Source organism: Rana temporaria, chromosome 3, assembly GCF_905171775.1.
Source record: "Rana temporaria chromosome 3, aRanTem1.1, whole genome shotgun sequence".
Classification (NCBI taxonomy): Eukaryota; Metazoa; Chordata; class Amphibia; order Anura; family Ranidae; genus Rana; species Rana temporaria.
Window position 1 is genome coordinate 13587195 of NC_053491.1, and position 21010 is coordinate 13608204.

The 21010-nt window shown below is 49.0% G+C and overlaps 1 protein-coding gene and 1 non-coding gene across 2 annotated transcripts in view; one reads left to right on the plus strand and one right to left on the minus strand.

Annotated features, from left to right (window-relative positions):
- RAB11A (RAB11A, member RAS oncogene family) overlaps nt 1-20332 on the minus strand; it is a 62955-nt gene extending 42623 nt beyond the window's left edge. The window contains exon 1 of the mRNA XM_040342268.1: nt 20179-20332. Coding sequence (XP_040198202.1) covers nt 20179-20218 — 40 coding nt within the window. The 5' untranslated portion in view covers nt 20219-20332. The remainder of the gene's footprint in view (nt 1-20178) is intronic.
- A 459-nt stretch (nt 20333-20791) lies between these two features.
- TRNAQ-CUG lies at nt 20792-20863 on the plus strand. The gene has a single exon. It is a non-coding gene; the product is annotated as a tRNA-Gln (tRNA).
- Nucleotides 20864-21010: the final 147 nt, after the last annotated feature.

A 21010-nucleotide genomic window follows, 5' to 3' on the forward strand; every position in this document is an offset into this window, starting at 1 on the left:
GCATTGTGCTTTGCTAAAACACTAGCAAGGTGATTAGGGTGCTGCCATTAAGAATGAATAGAACTGAGGCGTACCTACAATAAAAACACCAGATTTGTGAGTGTATTTGCTCTTTTACGCACATTCCCACACAGTGGAATGAGGACTTGTAGGACCCTCAACTCATCACGTGTTCCAAAAAGCAAAAAAAAAAAAAACTGTGCAAAAAGGCCACACAATCTATCAAAAGGTGGTACTATCTGGGGGATTCCAAGAAAAAAAAAAAAAAAAAAAAAAAGGAATTACACGGCAACTATAATTGTTGCTTTCCTGTAGATCCTCCATAAACGCATTCCACTGACATTCTACTAATAGCTGCACTTGTTAAGGTCAGTGCGTAGGCAAGCTTTAAATAATATAATTTCCATTTCATGTATTACTATCCTTCCCTTTAAGGCAAATTCTTGCCATTTAACTACAAAAGCGGAATGTGTGAAAAAAAAAAAAAACTCCAACCAAAAGTGTTTGTAAACCTCAGACATGAAATATGAACAAAGCATATCCCTCTATAGTGTGTACTTGACCACGCTAGTCATGAGAGCACAGAGTTCCCAGTTCTCTAGCTGTGCTGGGAACTCACCCTGCTCTTCAATGATCAGACTTGTGTTGGACCAGATCTGCATACAAACCAATCAGCTTCTACGTTTTACTGTCAAAGCTTAAAGGGGCTGTAAAGGTAAAAGTTTTTGTTACCTTAATGCATCCTATGCATTAAGGTAAAAAAACATCTGACAGCAACGCCCCCCCCCACCCCCCCCGAGCCCCCGTTTTACTTACCACACCGTTCAAAAGTCCCGGGCGCATGCTTGTCATCTTATTCGGTTCCCAGCCTGGCCGTTGATTGGCTAGCAGCATAGCCATTGGCTGGCGCTGCTGTCAATCACAGCGGATGATGCGGCGCGCCGGGGGCCGAGTGATAGTCAGCAGCTATGCCAGCCGCTGTATCACAGGAGCGCGCTCGCAAAAGCTTTCCACCATGTGAGGGAGCGCGCATGAACGTGGAAAGCTTTTGCGAGGAGGAGCCGAAACAGCCGCCGAGGGACCCCAGAAGACAGGGTTCGGGGGCCACTCCGTGCAAAACGAACTGCACAGCGGAGGCAAGTATAACATGTTTGTTATTTATTTATTTTTTATTCTGCCTTTAGTGTTCCTTTAATCACTTGGCGCCCAGTCCAAATCTGACACTTCGCGCCTACATGTAAAAATCATAATTTTTTTTGATAAAAAAATTACATAGAACCCCCAAACACTATATATGTTTTTTTTTTTTAGCAGAGACCCCAGAGAATACAATGGCGGTCATTGCAACTTTTTATCTTGCACGGTATTTGCGCAGCAATTTTTCAAACGTGTTTAAAAAAAAAAAAAAAAAAAAAAAAAAAGAAGAAGAGTTTCATGCTTTAAAAAAAAAAAAAACACAGTAAGGTTAGCCCAATTTTTTTTGCATAATGTGAAAGATGTTATGCAGAGAAAATAGATACCCAACATGTCACACTTCAAAATTGCACATGCTTGTGGAATGGCGCCAAACTTCGGTACTTAAAAATCCCCATAGGTAACGCTTTAATTTTTTTTTTACTGGTTACATGTTTTGAGTTACAGATGAGGGCTAGAATTATTGCTCTCACTTTAACGTTCGCTGTGACACCTCACCCGTGTGGTTTGAACACTGTTTTAATATGTGGGCGGGACTTAAGTATGCGTTTGCTTCTACGTACAGGGACGGGCACTTTAAAAAAAACATTTTTTTATTGTTAATTTTACATTTGTTTTAAAAAAAATATTATAATGCATAGGATGCATTAAGGTGAAAAACACGAACCTTTACAACCCCTTTAATCACAGTTGGGTTTTGCATTTTTTTTTTTTTTTTTTAGAAAAAAAAAAAAAAAAAAAAACTTTAGTAAATACAGCAAGTAATTTTTCTCGCTCACTGATGACGTGACACTACTGATGGGCAGCACTGACTGGCATCACTGCTGGGCACTGTTGGGGCTGCACCGATTACCTATGCAGATCTCCCCTGTGAGGAACGGCCACTAATCGGCTCTCCTGTGTCAGTGTGAGGAGAGGAATGCCGGATAACCGGCATGTGATTGGACACAGCTGATCACATGGGTAAAGAGCCTCGTCATCGGCTCTTTACCGAGATCAGAGATGCGCCGTGTCCCAGGGACAGAGCGCACCATCGATCACCGGGGTCAGAACGAGAGTCCCTGCCCACCTGTTATTTGTCAATATGGCGGGCAGGTGGTGGTTCAAGTGATTACTATAGGGTTTGACAAATTTGCTTGGAATTTAGGAGCCAGCTAAAAAAGTTAGGAGCCAGAAAACACGTGCCGAGCTCGTGCGCAGAAGCATACGTGAGCAGAGCCCGCATATGTAAACGGTATTCAAATCACACATGTGAGGTATCGCCGCGATTGGTAGAGCGAGAGCAATAATTCTAGCCCTAGACCTCTTCTAACTCAAAAACATGCAACCTGTAGGATTTTTTTAACCACTTAAAGACCTCAGGTGTTTTTCAGATTTGGTGTTTGCAAGACTAAAACAGTTTTTTCTGCTAGAAAATTACTTAAAACCCCCAAACATTATATATTTTTTTTTCTAACACCCTAGAGAATAAAATGGCGGTCATCGCAATACTTTTTGTCACACCGTATTTGCGCAGCAGTCTTACAAGCGCACTTTTTTTTGGAAAAAAATCACTTTTTTGAATTAAAAAATAAGACAACAATAAATTTGGCCCAATTTTTTTATATATTGTGAAAGATAATGTTACGCCGAGTAAAATGATACCCAACATGTCACGCTTTAAAATTGCGCCCGCTCGTGGCATGGCGTCAAACTTTTACCCTTAAAAATCTAGATAGGCGACGTTTAAAAAAATTCTATAAGTTGCATTTTTTGAGCTACACAGAGTAGCTCTAGGGCTATAATTATTGCTCTCGCTCTAACGATCGCGGCGATACCTCACTTGTGTGATTTGAACACCGTTTTCATATGCGGGCGCTACTCGCGTATGCGTTCGCTTCTGCGCGCGAGCTCGTCAGGACGGGGCGCTTTAAAAAAAATTTTTTGTTTGTTTTCTTATTTAATTTTATTGATTTTATTATTTTTTACACTAAAATATAAAAAAAAAAAAAAAATGATCACTTTTATTCCTATTACAAGGAATGTAAACATCCCTTGTAATAGAAAAAAGCATGACAGGTCCTCTTAAATATGAGATCTGGGGTCAAAAAGACCTCAGATCTCATATTTAGGCTTAAATGCAAAAAAAAAAAAAAAAAAAAAGGAAAATTTGTCATTTAAAAAAATGACAGAAAAAAAATTGTCTCTTTAAGAGGCTGGGCGGGACTGACGTTTTGACGTCACTTCCGCCCAGCAGAGCTATGGGGACGGGTGGGGGCCATCTTGCCCTCACTCAAGTCCTCACTCTCCAGGCGGCAGCATCGGATCTCCTCCGCCGCTACCGACGGCTCCGGTAAGCGGCGGAGGGCGCGGAAAAGCGGCGGGAGGGGGGGGGCCCCTTTCCCGCCACCGATAACGGCGATCTCGCGGCGAAATCCGCCGCGGAGACCGCCGTTATCGTTTACACGGCCGCCCGCTGAAAACATGGATATCTCAGTTGTGGCAGCAGCTGCTGCCGTTACTGAGATATCCATGTTTTAAAAGAGGACGTATATATACAGTGGGGGGTCCTTAAGTGGTTAAACGTCGCCTATGGAGGGGGGGAGAAGAAAATTTGTTCATTAGCTACAGCAGCTGACGCCATACAACACTTCAGGGTGATTGGATGAAATGTCCCACCTGTGGGTCTTCCCGCTGACCCTTCTAGCACTACATGACATAGTAGTGAAGTAGGGATGGAGGAAGCAGAATGGGTAACATTCTATCCAACACAGCGGGTAATTTTGGATGCAGCAACAGCTATAGTTCACAAAGAGCAAACAGCTAAAACACCACCCACTGGATCCATAATCCAGGCCTGATGCCGCTCGCGGCCTTTTCCCAGGATCGCGGCGAGCAGGATGTTTTAGACGAGGCCGCGGATCGCCGGTCCTAAGTTTTTAGGCGAGGCCGTGGCTTAGGCCTAGTCAGCCGCGGTCCTGGGGAAAAGGCGCTCTGCTGACTAGGCTGAAGCCGCAGCCTCGCCTAAAACATCCTGCCCGCAGCGATCATAGGAAAAGGCCGCGAGCCCATGTCCACCTTCCAAGCCCCCACATGCCAGGACGCTATTTCTAGTCGCCATGGCGACCGGGATTTGTCGAGGTGTGTGTGGAGATAGAGAGAGATACACACACACACACACATACATATTCTACTTAAAGCGGGGTTCCACCCGCAATTTTTTTTAAAGTCAGTAGCTACAAACACTGTAGTTGCTGACTTTTAATGAGGACACTTACCTGTCCTAGGATGCCTGCGATGACGAAACGCGTCAAGGGGTGTGGCATTATGACAGCCCTGGGCTGGTGAGAGGCGTCTCCTCTCCTTCGCCTCATTTGTATTTACATGTCTGAATGGTGTACAGACACCTAATCCCACTTTCTGAATCACCGGCGAGGAGATCTTTCATTCACTGGCTTTGAGTGGTGCTACAAGCCATACGGATCACACCAAATGAGTTATAAAAAGTTTATGCTTCGAGTGGCTTCTGTATATAAAGTTTTCACACATTCATGATATTCATCAGCTTTTTCCAAAGAATATGACTCAGGGCTCGTTCACACACCGCCCCACATGCTAAAACATGCGCACACCGGTGTACGTTGTGTAGTAACAAATCGCACCATTTACTTTCCTCTTTTTGTGTCAGTCACTGGCTCTTTGCTCTCTCTGCCTCCTTACACTCACTGGAGCCTTGGGCAGTGGGAGGTTGGGGGGATATTCGCAGCCGGCTCAGGCTCTCAGTCTGAGGCTGGGTGCCGATCCAGGCATATGAGCGGATCCCGACCATATGGTCACGTTATTTCCCCAGCCTGGACCGGCTCTGTGATGTCAGCTGACAGCATGCTTCAGCCTGATGAAAACTGGTCACAAGAGTGCAGAATGACCTGTGATCCACAGGAGAAGAAGTACAGCCAAATGAGTTTTCCTTGTACTACTGTATATACTCGAGTATAAGCCGACCCGAATATAAGCCGAGGCGCCTAATTTTACCACAAAAAAACTGGGAAAACGTATTGACTTGAAAATAAGCCTAGGGTGTCCAAGTGCATGCCTCACTGTGTCCATGCCTAGACTGACGTTTAACATTGGAGTCTATGGAAGGGGTGCCCAGCTTTGGAAACAAAAATAAAAAAAAAATGGTGCTCCCCGGCCGTAGGTCCCCCAGACAACAGACTTTGCACACTTGAAGAGGAAGAGTGGGGCTACATGTGTGCCAAGGTCCAGGGGACCTAAGACCAGCCAGTACCGGGTCCCCAAAGTCCAGGAGATCAAAATGCCTGAGGGGGGAATTTTCAGAACAAAAACAAAAAAATAAAAAAAGTGCTGAAAAGCTCAGCTTATACTTGAGTATATACACTTGCTCTACTCCTTCAAATAGTTTTCAGTTTGTTGTTTAGTTCTGTTTTAACTTTATTGAAGTGTCAGAAAGCGACACTCCATTTAAAGCGGAGTTCCACCCAAAAGTGGAACTTCCGCTTAATCCACTCCTCGCCCCCTTACATGCCACATTTGGCATGTCATTTTTTTTGGGGGGGGGGGGGGGGGGGAGTGGGGGCTTCAGCAGGAGTGGGACTTCCTGTCCCACTTCCTCCTTCTGCCGAGGGGCTGCTAAGGCGATACTTCATATGGCCTTTTGGCAGCCCCTCCCTGTAGGCGATCTCCTGGGACATGTGACAGGTCCCAGGCGATCGCCTGTCCAATCGGATGGCACAGCGCCACTCGCGCATGCACAGTGGATGCCCGGCCGCGAAGACGAAAGCTGTCACGGCCGGGGTGCCCACACTTAGAATGAAGACTCCGGCCGGAGGGGGGGGGGGGGGGGGGGAGCGGAGCCCCGGCCGGTGCATCGCTGGAACGTGGAGCAGGTGAGTGTGTTTATTAAAAGCCAGCAGCTACACTTTTTGTAGCTGCTGACTCTTAGCCCCCATTCACATTGTAACGCCGCGTATTTTGCCGCGGTTAGGTTACTTTTTTTTTTTTTCCCCACAAAGGATTGCCATTGATGTCTATGGCCGAACGCCAATGCCGCCTGAAAAGAAAAAGGGTCCGTGACTTGTTTTTAGGCGGCAGGCGTACGGCGTTTATGAGATGTGAACCATCTCATAGACATCAATAGCAATTCTCCCCTCCAGCGGCACGAGTGTCGGGCGTTTTGTCACACGGAGCAAATCCGTATTGATCCGCCCCGCGTGTGTCCGTCTGCTCAGCGGGGATCATCCATAAATCCCCGCTGATCTCTCGGCGGACAGGGCGGTCCCCGCACACTGTGCAGAGACAGCCCTGTCTTTCCTCCGCTTTCCCCTATGGGGAATCGGATGAATACGGACCGTGTGTCCGTATTCATCCGATCCGTTCCGCCAGACGGAAGAAAAATAGGGTTTTCTTCCGTCTGAAAAAGCGGATCTTTGCGGAGGCGGATGTTTGCGGACGTTAGCGGATGCTCAATCCGCTAACTTCTGCAATCCCATAGAAAATGGACCGTTTGTCCGCCCGTGTGAAAGGGCCCTAAATAAACATTAAAAATGACTGGAACACCCCTTTAAAGCGGGAGTTCACCCAATGATGTTTTTTTTTTCTCTTTTACCCTTAGATTGAGGCTCATTTAGTCTAGGGGAATCGGCTATTTGTTTTAAAATCCGAGCATTACTTACCGTTGTAGAGAGCGATCTTCTCCGCCACTTCCGGGTATGGGTCTTCGGGACTGGGCGTTCCTTCTTGATTGACAGTCTTCCGAAAGGCTTCAGACGGTCGCATCCATCGCGTCACGAGTAGCCGAAAGAAGCCGAACGTCGGTGCGCCTCTATACTGCGCACCGACGTTCGGCTACTTTCGGAAAATCGTGACGCGATGGATGCGACCGTCGGAAGCCTTTCGGAAGCCTGTCGGAAGCCTGTCAATCAAGAAGGAACGCCCAGTCCCGCAGCCCATACCCGGAAGTGGCGGAGAAGATCGCCCTCTACAACGGTAAGTAATGCTCGGATTTTAAAACAACTAGCCGATTCCCCTAGACTAAATGAGCATACATCTAAGGGTAAAAACAGCATTTTACCGGCGAACCTCTGCTTTAAGGTCTATGCACTACAGCGTGTTGTGCGGCCCAGGGAAGGCGATGTGCGGCCCAGGGAAGGCGATGTGCGGCCCAGGGAAGGCGATGTGCGGCCCAGGGAAGGCGATGTGCGGCCCAGGGAAGGCGATGTGCGGCCCAGGGAAGGCGATGTGCGGCCCAGGGAAGGCGATGTGCGGCCCAGGGAAGGCGATGTGCGGCCCAGGGAAGGCGATGTGCGGCCCAGGGAAGGCGATGTGCGGCATGTCAAAAAGCACACATGCTGCATGTATTTGCAGTGCACACCTCCGTACAGATATGATGCACATACAAAACAGTATTATTTGTGCCCTTGCATTGGCGTTGCGCCTGCGTTGATCTATGCAAATCAACGCAGCTCAAAGGCCATGGTATAAACAAGCAGGAAATCCACTCAAATGACAGGAGACAAAAACTGTCAAAATGTCCAGTAAAGGCAAAGTTCACCCTTCACCTTCCAGATACACAAACTCTGTGGGGACAACAGGCCCAGATCCCACCTTCCACGGGAAAGGCAAGCATGTGCAAAAACAGGAACGGGAACAAAGAACGAATATTTTCAGAGTAACCAGCCCTAACTTATTTTCTTCCAGCAAAGTTTATGTTTAACTATTCCTCTGCACCAAACCAAAGTCAACAGATGACAGAGAAGTTCTATGGAGAATACCTGAACAATAGGGATCATTGTGGCATAAATAATTGCCACCTTAATAGACCTATAGAAACAAATATTAAGTGAAGGCAGAAGACTATTAATGCCGACCCAACGCCGGCTCTTTGAAGGTTTTCTCTGATAAAGAACAAAAAAAAAAAAAAAAAAAAAAATGTTCAGGCCACCTTGGTTAACCACCCCCCACCTCACATACCCCACCCGACATTCTTGACTCCTGAGAGGTCACAGTGTGTTCTAACCGCTGACCCTGAACGCGGTACGCCGTCTCCCTTCACATCTATCAGATCAACCTCCCTGGAGGTGACAGGCCACACTTGCATAGAACTTGTATAAACTGCATAGGAGCTGATTTACTAAAACTGGAGAGTGCAAAACCTGGGACAGCTCTGCACAGAAACAACCAATCAGCTTCCAGGCCAACAATTATTTCAAAAAAGCTGAATTTAGACACCGACTACCATGCACATCATCTGCACCAGATTCTGCACTACAAAACGTGTTCCATAGGAAACCATGATAAATGGAATGGAATGCGAATCTGCAAAAAGCACTAAAAAAATGCCATAGGTGTGAATCAGGCCTTAACCACTTAACCCCCCGGACCGTTTTGCTGGTTAAAGACCAGAGCACTTTTTGCGATTCGGCACTGCGCCACTTTAACTGACAATTGCGCGGTCGTGCGACGTGACTCCCAAACAAAATTGGCGTCCTTTCCCCCCCCCCCCACAAATAGAGCTTTCTTTTTGTGGTATTTGATCACCTCTGCGGTTTTTAGTTTTTGCGCTATAAACAAAAATAGAGCGACAATTTTGAAAAAAAATATGAATATTTTTTACTTTTTGCTATAATAAATATCCCCCAAAAATATATAAAAAAAACTTTCCTCAGTTTAGGCCGATACGTATTCTTCGACTTTTTTTTTTTTTTTTTTTTTACGAAAAATAACGCAATAAGCGTTAATTGATTGGTTTGCGCAAACGTTATAGCGTCTACAAAAAAGGGCATAGTTATTATGGCATTTGTATTAATTTTTTTTACTAGTAACAGCGGCGATCAGCGATTTGTTACATTGACATTATGGCGGACACATCGGACACTTGACACATTTTTGGGATCATTGGCATTTTTATAGCGATCAGTGCTATAAAAATGCATTGGATTACTATAAAAATGCCACTGGCAGGAAAGGGGTTAACACTAGGGGGCGGGGAAGGGTGTGTTCTAACTGTAGAGGGAGTGGCCTCACTAGGAGAAATGACAGATCGCTGTTCATACATTGTATGAACAGACGGTCAGGCATTTCTCCCCGACAGGACCGGAAGCTGTGTGTTTATACACACAGCTCCCGGTTCTCGCTCTGTAACAAGCAATCATGGGTGCCCGGTGGCGATCGCGCCCGCCGGGCACGGGAGTCAGGGACGAGCAGGGGGCGCGCGCACAAGCCCATAGTGGCCGCTTAGAGAGCCGACGTAGAGCTACGGGCTCTCGCGCAGGGGAGCCGACCTGCCCCCATAGAACAGCGGCGGCAAGTAGTTGAACACAGACAGTACTAGGCCTCATTCACAATGGCGCTCCCGAGTTTAGCTTTACCAAATGCAGGCGAAATCATCTAGGAAGTGTAAACGACTTGCATGCTTTACAGAACCTTTACCTGCGACATCGGCGCCTGTCATTATTGTAAAATATCTCCTAAACCATGTAGGTTTAGGAGAGATTTGTTGCACCTACAGGTAAGCCTTAATCTAGGCTTACCTGTAGGTGCAAGTTGTGTGGTTGGGTTTACAACCACTTTAAAGAAAAGGTCTAGTGCTAGAATTATTGCTCTCGCTCTTACAATACCTCACGTGTGGTTTGAACACCGTTTTCATATGCGGAAGTGACTTTTGTCTTTGCGCGTGGGCACGGCGGGACGGATCGCTTAAAATTGTTATACTGTCCTTTAAAAAAAAAAAAAATAATACATTTGGGTCACTTTTATTCCCATTACAAGGAATGTAAACGTCCTTTGTAATAGAAAAAAGCATGACAGGTCCTCTTGAGGCCGGGTTCACACTATTGCGATTTGGATGTTGAATCCCTGCATCCAATACGCAATAGCAGGGGAATGTGAATGGCTCTCTATGGAGCTGGTTCACATATCTCCGATGCGGCTCTGGTGCAAATTTGCACAGGAGGCTTGTTCGTCTTTTGGGCGGTTTTAGGTCCGAATTTAGTCAAAAATTTGGGCTGAAATGGTGAACCAGGACACACTGGACCCCTGCTGGGAGCCGCATGGACATTAGGGTGGAACGTAGCCCTAAAGGGGGTTGTAAATGTAATTTTTTCCCCCTAAATAGCTTCCTTTACCTTAGTACAGTGGTCATCAACCCGGTCCTCAGGGCCCACTAACAAGCCAGGTTTGCAAGATAACTGAAATACATCACAGGTGATATCATTTTCTGCTCAGTGATTTAGTCTGCATCTCCCCAAGGTAATACATAAAACATGTCCTGTTAGTGGGCCCTGAGGACAGGGTTGATGACCACTGCCTTAGTGCAGTCCTCCTTCACTTACCTCATCCTTCCATTTTGCTTTTAAATGTCCTTATTTCTTCTGAGAAATCCTCACTTCCTGTTCTTCTGTCTGTAACTCCACACAGTAATGCAAGGCTTTCTCCCTGGTGTGGAGTGCCGTGCTCGCCCCCTCCCTTGGACTACGGGAGAGTCAGGACGCTCTCTACGTTGCAGATAGAGAAAGGAGCTGTGTGTTCGTGAGCGTCCTGACTCTCCTGTAGTCCAAGGGAGGGGGCGAGCACGACACTCCACACCAGGGAGAAAGCCTTGCATTACTGTGTGGAGTTACAGACAGAAGAACAGGAAGTGAGGATTTCTCAGAAGAAATAATGGCATTTAAAAGCAAAATGGAAGGATGAGGTAAGTGAAGGAGGACTGCACTAAGGTAAAGGAAGATATTTAGGGAAAAAATAAATTGTACCTTTACAACTCCTTTAATATGAGATCTGGGGTCAAAAATAACTCAGATCTCATATTTAAACTAAAATACAATAAAAAACAAAAAATAATTCTTTACATTTTTTTAAACAAATTCCCTTTTACGAGCATTGGTGGAAGTGACGTCGCTTCTGTCATCCAATGTTACGGAGCCGAGTGGGGGCCCATCATTCCCTCACTCGATATTCAAGCTTCACAGGGGAGAGGACCCGATCCTCTGTGCCGCTACCGAAGGCTCTGGTAAGTGGCGGAGACGGCTGGAGGGGCACCTCTTCCTTTCGCCAATAAAAGTCATCTTGCGGCGAATCCACCACAGAGACCACTTAGATCAAAGCAGACCGCCTGCCGCTTAAGGATACCGGCGGGGGGGGGGTCGGTGTTGGGGGTTATGCTGCCATAAAAACAGTATAGTACCAACGTATAATGACGGCGGCTAGTCAAGTGATAAAATGCTGTGACAGGTTGTACAGTGCACAGGGTAATGCTAGAGTGGTTGTAAGGTTCTTTTTTAGCTTAAAGGGGTGGTTCCCCCTAAAACACATTTCTAACAATAGATTCGTAAGACCCGTTACACTGCGGGTAGGCTGGCTTTTTTTTTTTTTTTTTTTTTTTTTTTAGTACATACCGAGATCTCGGCGTTTCGTCCCTTGTCAGTGGGCGTTCCCATTTGATTGACGTTCCTCGGACGGGCGCATACGTGACGTCACGACTTTCCGAAAGAAGCCGAACGTCGCTGCGCAGGTGCCGTATAGAGCCGACTCTATACGGCGCCTGCGCAATGACGTTCGGCTTCTGTCGGAAAGTCGTGACGTCACGTATGCGCCCGTCCGAGGAACGTCAATCAAATAGGAACGCCCACCGCCAAGGGACGAGACGCCGAGATCTCGGTATGTACGAAAAAAAAAAAAAAAAAAAAGCCAGCCTACCCGCAGTGTAACGGGTCTTACGAATCTATTGTTAGAAATGTGTTTTAGGGGGAACCACCCCTTTAACCACTTATAATGCCCAGCTGTGGGACCCGATCGCCGCTGGAGTCCCGCGATCGGTCCCCGGAGCTGAAGAACGGGGAGAGGTGTGTGTAAACACAGCTTCCCCGTTCTTCACTGTGGCGCCGTCATTGATCGAGTGTTCCCTTATATAGGGAAACAATCGATGACGTCACACCTACAGCCACACCCCCCTACAGTTAGAAACACAAATGAGGTCACACATAACCCCTTCAGCGCCCCCTAGTGGTTAACTCCCAAACTAATTGTCATTTTCACAGTAAACAATGCATTTTTAATGCATTTTTTGCTGTGAAAATGACAATGGTCCCAAAAATGTGTCAAAAGTGTCCGCCATAATGTTGCAGTCATGGAAAAAAAAAAAAAAAAAAAAAAAAACGCTGATGGCCGCCATTAGTAGAAAAAAAATAAAATAATAATAAAAATGCAATAAAACTACCGTATCCCCTATTTTGTAAACGCTATAAATTTTGCGCAAACCAACCGATAAACGCTTAAGATATTTTTTTACCAAAAATAGGTAGAAGAATACGTATCGGCCTAAAACTGAGGGAAAAAAAATGTTTTTATATATTTTTGGGGGGATATTTATTATAGCAAAAATAAAAAAATATTGCATTTTTTGCAAAATTGTCGCTCTATTTTTGTTTATAGCGCAAAAAATAAAAACCGCAGAGGTGATCAAATACCACCAAAAGAAAGCTCTATTTGTGGGAAAAAAAGGATGTCAATTTTGTTTGGGAGCCACGTTGCACGACCGCGCAATTGTCTGTTAAATCAACGCAGTGCCGAATCGCAAAACCTGACCGGGTCCTTTAGCTGCCTAAAGGTCCGGGTCTTAAGTGGTAAAGCATGGACTTCCACTTTAATGCATTCTCTGCATTACGGGGGAAAAAAAAAAAAAAAAAATGGTCCATAAAGATATGAATGAGCAAGTTTGGAGGAACTTGGCTGGCCTGCACAGAGTCCTGACAGGTGATATCATTTGCTGCTCAGTCATTACAGTATTTTAGTCTTCATCTCCCCAAGGTAATACATAAAACCTGGCCTGTTAGGGGGCTCTGACAGGGTTGACGACCACTGCCATAGAACACCTTTGGGATAAATTAGAGCGGAGACTGCGAGCCAGGACTTCCCGTCCAACATCAGTGCCTGACCTCACAAAAATGCGCTTCTGGAAGAATGCTCAAACCTTCCCATAGACACACTCCTAAACCTTGTGGACGGCCTTCCCAGAAGAGGTGAAGCTGTTATAGCTGCAAAGGGCGGGGCCAACTCAATATTGAACCCTACGGACTAAGACTGGGGTGCCATTAAAGTTCATGTGCGTGTAAAGGCCCGGTGTCCCAATACTTTTGGTAATAATGTGTACATGGGGTGTGACTTATGCGACTTTACATGTCCAAAGTCACACAAATGTGAACGGAGCCTAAAACCTAGAAGCCGATTGGCTACCATGCACCACTGGATTTTGCACTCTTCAGTTTAAGTAAATCAACCCCACAGGATTCTATTCTCTATAAACGCAGACCGCGCTGAAAACGCAGGTAAACCCTCGGTGTGAATGTCACGACTGAAAAATAATTTCCTGCATTTGTATACGTTCAGACATTTCCTCTGTGTATATAAACAAGTGACGGTGAGGCCTCACATTACACATCCAGAGCTCATAGTAAGAACACAAGAGCCGATTAGATCAGAAAGAAAAGGCGACAAAAGACGCGTCACATGACTGCAAAGGAGCAATCTTCAGCAGGACGGTGACAGTGAAATGTAAATAAACCGGGAAAGGAGGGGGGGAGGGGATTGCCCATGGTGAAGTTGTATACCGGCGGAGGTGATCTGCCAGTGAACGGGTTAATGGAGGGGAATGCGGAGGGACTGTAGTGTGTCCTGGATTTCCGGGAGATAATATACTGCATTCAGCAGAGGCCTACACCAGAGCCACCCCTCCTCCTCCTCCCCGACATCGCTGCATTGTATGGAGACATCAGATGACTGGAGACACAGCGCCGGGGTCAGGAATTCTACGGGGACATGCAGGTGTATCTTCAGTCTCCTTCATACCAGGCCCAACTCTATCCACCATGTCCGTCCAAACCCCGAGCTCTACACCGCCATGTCCGTCCGTCCAAACCCCGAGCTCTACACCGCCATGTCCGTCCGTCCAAACCCCGAGCTCTACACCGCCATGTCTGTCCATCCGTCCATCCAAACCCCGAGCTCTACACCGCCATGTCCGTCCGTCCAAACCCCGAGCTCTACACCGCCATGTCCGTCCGTCCAAACCCCGAGCTCTACACCGCCATGTCCGTCCGTCCAAACCCCGAGCTCTACACCGCCATGTCTGTCCATCCGTCCATCCAAACCCCGAGCTCTACACCGCCATGTCCGTCCGTCCAAACCCCGAGCTCTACACCGCCATGTCCGTCCGTCCAAACCCCGAGCTCTACACCGCCATGTCCGTCCGTCCAAACCCCGAGCTCTACACCGCCATGTCTGTCCATCCGTCCATCCAAACCCCGAGCTCTACACCGCCATGTCCGTCCGTCCAAACCCCGAGCTCTACACCGCCATGTCCGTCCGTCCAAACCCCGAGCTCTACACCGCCATGTCTGTCCATCCGTCCATCCAAACCCCGAGCTCTACACCGCCATGTCCATCCGACATACCTGAGCGCCACACCGCCATGTCCGTCCGTCCAAACCCCGAGCGCCACACCGCCATGTCCATCCGTCATACCCCGAGCGCCACACCGCCATGTCCGTCCGTCCAAACCCCGAGCTCTACACCGCCATGTCCGTCCGTCCAAACCCCGAGCTCTACACCGCCATGTCTGTCCATCCGTCCATCCAAACCCCGAGCTCTACACCGCCATGTCCATCCGACATACCTGAGCGCCACACCGCCATGTCCGTCCGTCCAAACCCCGAGCGCCACACCGCCATGTCCATCCGTCATACCCCGAGCGCCACACCGCCATGTCTGTCCGTCCAAACCCCGAGCTCTACACCGCCATGTCCGTCCGTCATACCCCGAGCGCCACACCGCCATGTCCGTCCGTCATACCCCGAGCGCCACACCGCCATGTCCGTCCGTCCATCCATACCCCAAGCTCTACATCGCCATGTCCGTCCAAACCCCGAGCTCTACACCGCCATGTCCGTCCGTCATACCCCGAGCGCCACACCGCCATGTCCGTCCGTCCATACCGAGCGCCACACCGCCATGTCCGTCCAAACCCCGAACTCTACACCGCCATGTCCATCCGTCATACCCTGAGCGCCACACCGCCATGTCCGTCCATCCGTCCAAACCCCGAGCACCACACCGCCATGTCTGTCCGTCCATCCATACCCCGAGCTCTACACCGCCATGTCTGTCCGTCCGTCCAAACCCCGAGCTCTACACCGCCATGTCCGTCCGTCATACCCTGATCGCCACACTGCCATGTCCCACCGTCATACCCCGAGCTCTACACTGCCATGTCTGTCCGTCCGTCCAAACCCCGAGCTCTACACCGCCACGTCCGTCCAAACCCCGAGCTCTACACCGCCATGTCCATCCAAACCCCGAGCTCTACACCGCCATGTCCGTCCGTCATACCCCGAGCGCCACACCGACATGTCCGTCCAAACCCAGAGCTCTACACAGCCATGTTCATCTGTCCAAACCCCGAGCGCCACACCGACATGTCCGTCCGTCATACCCCGAACTCTACACCGCCATGTCCGTCCGTCATACCCCGAGCTCTACACCGCCATGTCCGTCCGTCATACCCCGAGCTCTACACCGCCATGTCCGTCCGTCATACCCCGAGCTCTACACAGCCATGTTCATCTGTCCAAACCCCGAGCGCCACACCGACATGTCCGTCCGTCATACCCCGAACTCTACACCGCCATGTCCGTCCGTCATACCCCGAACTCTACACCGCCATGTCCGTCCGTCATACCCCGAGCTCTACACCGCCATGTCCGTCCGTCATACCCCGAGCTCTACACCGCCATGTCCATCTGTCCATACCCCGAGCTCTACAACGCCATGTCCATCCGTCCATCCAAACCCTGCGCTCTACACCGCCATATCCGTCCGTCCAAACCCCGCACTCTACACCTCCATATATTTGTCCGTCCAAACCCCGCGCTCTACACCGCCATGTCCGGCCGTCATACCCCGAACTCTACTCCGCCAAGTCACACCGTCATACCCCAAGCTCTACACCGCCATGTCCCACCGTCATACCCCGAGCTCTACACCGCCATGTCCGTCTGTCATACCCCGAGCGCCATCTACACCGCCATATCCGTCCATAGCCTGAGCTCTACACTGCGAGGGATGAGGTGCTTGTGGGGGGGGGGGGGGGTATGGTGGTGATCGGATGTACCCTGACAACCTCCTAACCTGCTGGCCAGACACTCCAATAAAATAAAAATTCTATTAAAAAAATCGTCTTTTCTCCCCCCTTTTGTTTTTACAGAAAGTCCACCCCGCCTCCCCATGCACAACACTTGCCTTAGGTGAATGACTGCGCACACTGTGCCTCTTGGGTTATGTACGTCACATACCCCAGAAGGCATAGCCTTTCATTGAAGAATATGAGGAGGGGGCGGGCCTACTTTCGCATTAAGAGAGGCCCACTCGCTGAACCCAGAAGAGCCGGCGGGCCTATGGTGGCATCATAGAGAGACCCGCTCGCTGAACCCGGAAGAGCCGGCGGGCCTATGGTGGCAGAGACAGGCCTGCTCGCTGAACCCGGAAAAGTCAGCGGGCCTATAGTTGCATCATAGAGAAGCCCGCTCGCTGAACCCGGAAGAACCGGCAGGCATATGGTGGCATCATAGAGAGACCCGCTCGCTGAACCCGGAAGAGCCGGCGGGGGCCTCTCGATGATGTCAGAGAAAACATGGCACCGTGGGACGGAAATGATCTCAGCAGGTCAACACTGGATCCTCTGGATGGGCGAGTACCTGAAATGTGCAGATACCACCATTAGGTAAGCAGGGCAAATGAATTATTTATTTATTTTTAAATGGGGAGGTCATAGGTACAAGTAGCAATTAGGGAAGGGGGAGAGGGGTGTGTATGGGACAGAGGTATTAAGGGGGGGGTGGGGTTCTAGGGTTTGATAGAACAGAGGTATGGTTAGAGGTACAATAGGGCTGCAACTAACGATTATTTTCATAATCGATTAGTTGGCCGATTATTGTTACGATTAATCGGATAATAGAGAGAGGGATAACAGAGGTATTAAAGAGGAAGGGGGGAGGAGGGGAGAGAACAGAGGTATTAAAAAAAAGGAGGGGGGGGGGAGAGGAGAGAACAGAGGTATTAAAGAGAAGGAGGGGGGGAGAGGAGAGAACAGAGGTATTAAAGAGAAGGGGGGGGAGAGGAGAGAACACAGAGGTATTAAAGAGAAGGAGGGGGGGAAGAGAACAGCGGTATTAAAGAGAAGGAGGGGGGGAAGAGAACAGAGGTATTAAAGAGAAGGAGGGGGGGAGAACAGAGGTATTAAAGAGGAAGGGGGGAGAGAGAGAACAGAGGTATTAAAGAGGAAGGGGGGAGGAGGGGAGAGAACAGAGGTATTAAAGAGGAAGGGGGGGAGAGAACAGAGGTATTAAAGAGAAGGAGGGGAGAGAACAGAGGTATTAAAGAGAAGGAGGGGGGGAGAGGAGAGAACAGAGGTATTAAAGAGAAGGGGGGGGGGGGGAGGAGAGAACAGAGGTATTAAAGAGAAGGAGGGGGGGAGAGGAGAGAACAGAGGTATTAAAGAGAAGGAGGGGGGAGAGGAGAGAACACAGAGGTATTAAAGAGAAGGAGGGGGGAGAGGAGAGAACACAGAGGTATTAAAGAGAAGGAGGGGGGAGAGGAGAGAACAGAGGTATTAAAGAGTAGGAGGGGGGGAAGAGAACAGAGGTATTGAGGGGGGGGGGGGGGGACGAGAGAGAACAGAGGTATTAAAGAGAAGGAGGGGGGGGGGGGAGAGGAGAGAACACAGGTATTAAAGAGAAGGAGGGGGGAGAGGAGAGAACACAGGTATTAAAGAGAAGGAGGGGGGAGAGGAGAGAACACAGGTATTAAAGAGAAGGAGGGGGGAGAGGAGAGAACAGAGGTATTGAGGAGGGGGGGGGGACGAGAGAGAACAGAGGTATTAAAGAGGAAGGGGGGGAGAGAGAACAGAGGTATTAAAGAGGAAGGGGGGGGAGAGAACGAACAAAGGTATTAAAGAGGAAGGGGGGGAGAGAGAACAGAGGTATTAAAGAGGAAGGGGGGGGGAGAGAACGAACAAAGGTATTAAAGAGAATGAGGGGGGGGGACAGGTATTAAAGAGAAGGGGGGGGAAGAGAACAGAGGTATTAAAGAGAAGGAGGGGGGGAAGAGAACAGAGGTATTGAGGAGGGGGGGGGGGACGAGAGAGAACAGAGGTATTAAAGAGGAAGGGGGGGGAGAGAACAGAGGTATTAAAGAGGAAGGGGGAGAGAGATAGAGAACAGAGGTATTAAAGAGGAAGGGGGGGGAGAGAACGAACAAAGGTATTAAAGAGAATGAGGGGGGGGGACAGGTATTAAAGAGAAGGGGGGGGAAGAGAACAGAGGTATTGAGGAGGGGGGGGGGGGACGAGAGAGAACAGAGGTATTAAAGAGGAAGGGGGGGGAGAGAACAGAGGTATTAAAGAGGAAGGGGGAGAGAGATAGAGAACAGAGGTATTAAAGAGGAAGGGGGGGGAGAGATAGAGAACAGAGGTATTAAAGAGGAAGGGGGGAGAGAGAACAGAGGTATTAAAGAGGAAGGGGGGAGAGAGAACAGAGGTATTAAAGAGGAGGGGGGGAGAGAGAACAGAGGTATTAAAGAGGAAGGGGGGAGAGAGAACAGAGGTATTAAAGAGGAGGGGGGGGAGAGAGAACAGAGGTATTAAAGAGGAGGGGGGGGGGGGAGAGAAAACAGAGGTATTAAAGAGGAGGGGGGGGGGGGGAGAGAGAACAGAGGTATTAAAGAGGAGGGGGGGGGAGAGAGAGAACAGAGGTATTAAAGAGGAGGGGGGGGGGGAGAGAGAGAACAGAGGTATTAAAGAGGAGGGGGGGAGAGAGAGAACAGAGGTATTAAAGAGAATGAGGGGGGGAGAGAGAGAGAACAGAGGTATTAAAGAGGAGGGGGGGGAGAGAGAGAACAGAGGTATTAAAGAGGAGGGGGGGGAGAGAGAACAGAGGTATTAAAGAGGAGGGGGGGGAGAGAGAACAGAGGTATTAAAGAGGAAGGGGGGAGAGAGATAGAGAACAGAGGTATTAAAGAGAATGAGGGGGAGAGAGAGAGAGAGAACAGAGGTATTAAAGAGGAGGATGGGTTTGCATAGGTCAGAAGTATGGAGGAGGGGGTGGACATAGGTACAAGGAAAAATTAAAAAGGGGTTGGGGGTTTGTATGGGGGCAGTGGTCAGAAGGAGAGGGGGGGGGCTTTGAGGTGGTTTTGGTGGGGAGTCCAGTGGTATGAGAGGGGGATTGGGGGGTATGAATGTTGGGGGTGGGGGGGGGGTGACACCTCCAGAAATAGAACACCCCCAAAGCTGAGTGTAGAAGTCACCAATCCCTGGATGGGGGTCTCCTATCTCGGACCCCCCCCCCCCACAAAAAAACAAAATGACACCGTGTACACCCATCACTACACTGTATATAGGGGAGTGGTATAAATATAAAATATGACATGAATGCCCCTATAGAATATATATATATATATATCCGGTATGAGGGGGGGTGGTAATATATATGGGGGGGGGAATACAGAGAAATATATGAGGGGGGGGTAAATTATATAGAGATATATATGAGGGGGGGGTAAATATATAGAGGTATGAGGGGGGGGGGGATAAATATAGGGAGATATATGAGGGGGGGGTAAATATAGAGATATATGAGGAGGGGGGGGATAAATATAGATATATGAGGAGGGGTGGTAAATATATAGAGATATGAGGGGGGTGGTAAATATAGGGAGATATATGAGGGGGGGGTAAATATAGAGAGATATATGAGAGGGGGGGCAGTGACAGGCCTCCCCGGAGACATGACAGGACGCGGCCTCCTCTCTCCCTCCTCCTCCTCGGTCTGTCCCCGGATCCCCGCCCGGCTCTCCTGTCACTGTAGGCCGCCCCGTCACCTCACATCCCCCCCGCTGATCCCGGTGTCTCCCGTCCGGTTTCCCCTCTCCCGGTCTCACCTTTGAACAGATAGTCGTACTCGTCGTCCCGGGTTCCCATGCTGGCGGTGGATGTAGTGCTCCGGATCCGCAGGCTCTCGGCAGCCAACCGACAAAATCTCCAGGAAGCCCGGCTATGACCGAACCCCTCCCTGAAACAGGAACAGCGCTTCCGCCCAAGTCCTCGGCTGCAACACTTCCGGGTTCAACGAAGCACGGCGCCGCCATCTTGGTACACCCCGCCCTTCCCCCGCTCCGCCACGGGACGTTTATTTTAGGCGCGCGTGTTATTTAATCGTCTTGTTTCGGGATAAGCCGTCGTTCTGGCCTCCCGCATAACGAAAACGGTTGTTTTCTGAGCTGCGGGTGTCATATTGGCGTGAGCGGCAAAATGGCGGCGTGTGGTGCAGGAGGAGGTGCAATATGGCGGGCGGAGTGACACTGCGGCAGCGCGAGAATTACCTCAGAAATACAGAAGCGCTCAGTCCCCGGACGCACTGAGGTTCCCTGTAAGGGAAATAAACACAGAAGCCGTGCAATAGGGCGTTTATTTACAACAAAAATGTGTATCAGAGACAATAAGAGGGTCTGTGGAGAGATTCTTCTATAGGGAAGTCTCCAGATGGTAAATTGAGGTTCCATGGTGTAATGGTTAGCACTCTGGACTCTGAATCCAGCGATCCGAGTTCAAATCTCGGTGGAACCTAAGGTATTGTTTAATTTTTTTTAATTGCATTTTCCTCCACTCCTTTTTATTTATTTTAACATATTCAATATTATTTTTCATGACGTTTTCCTCTTGTTCAAATTCTGTAGAATCACAGAGAACACCAAAAACAACATTTTAAATAAA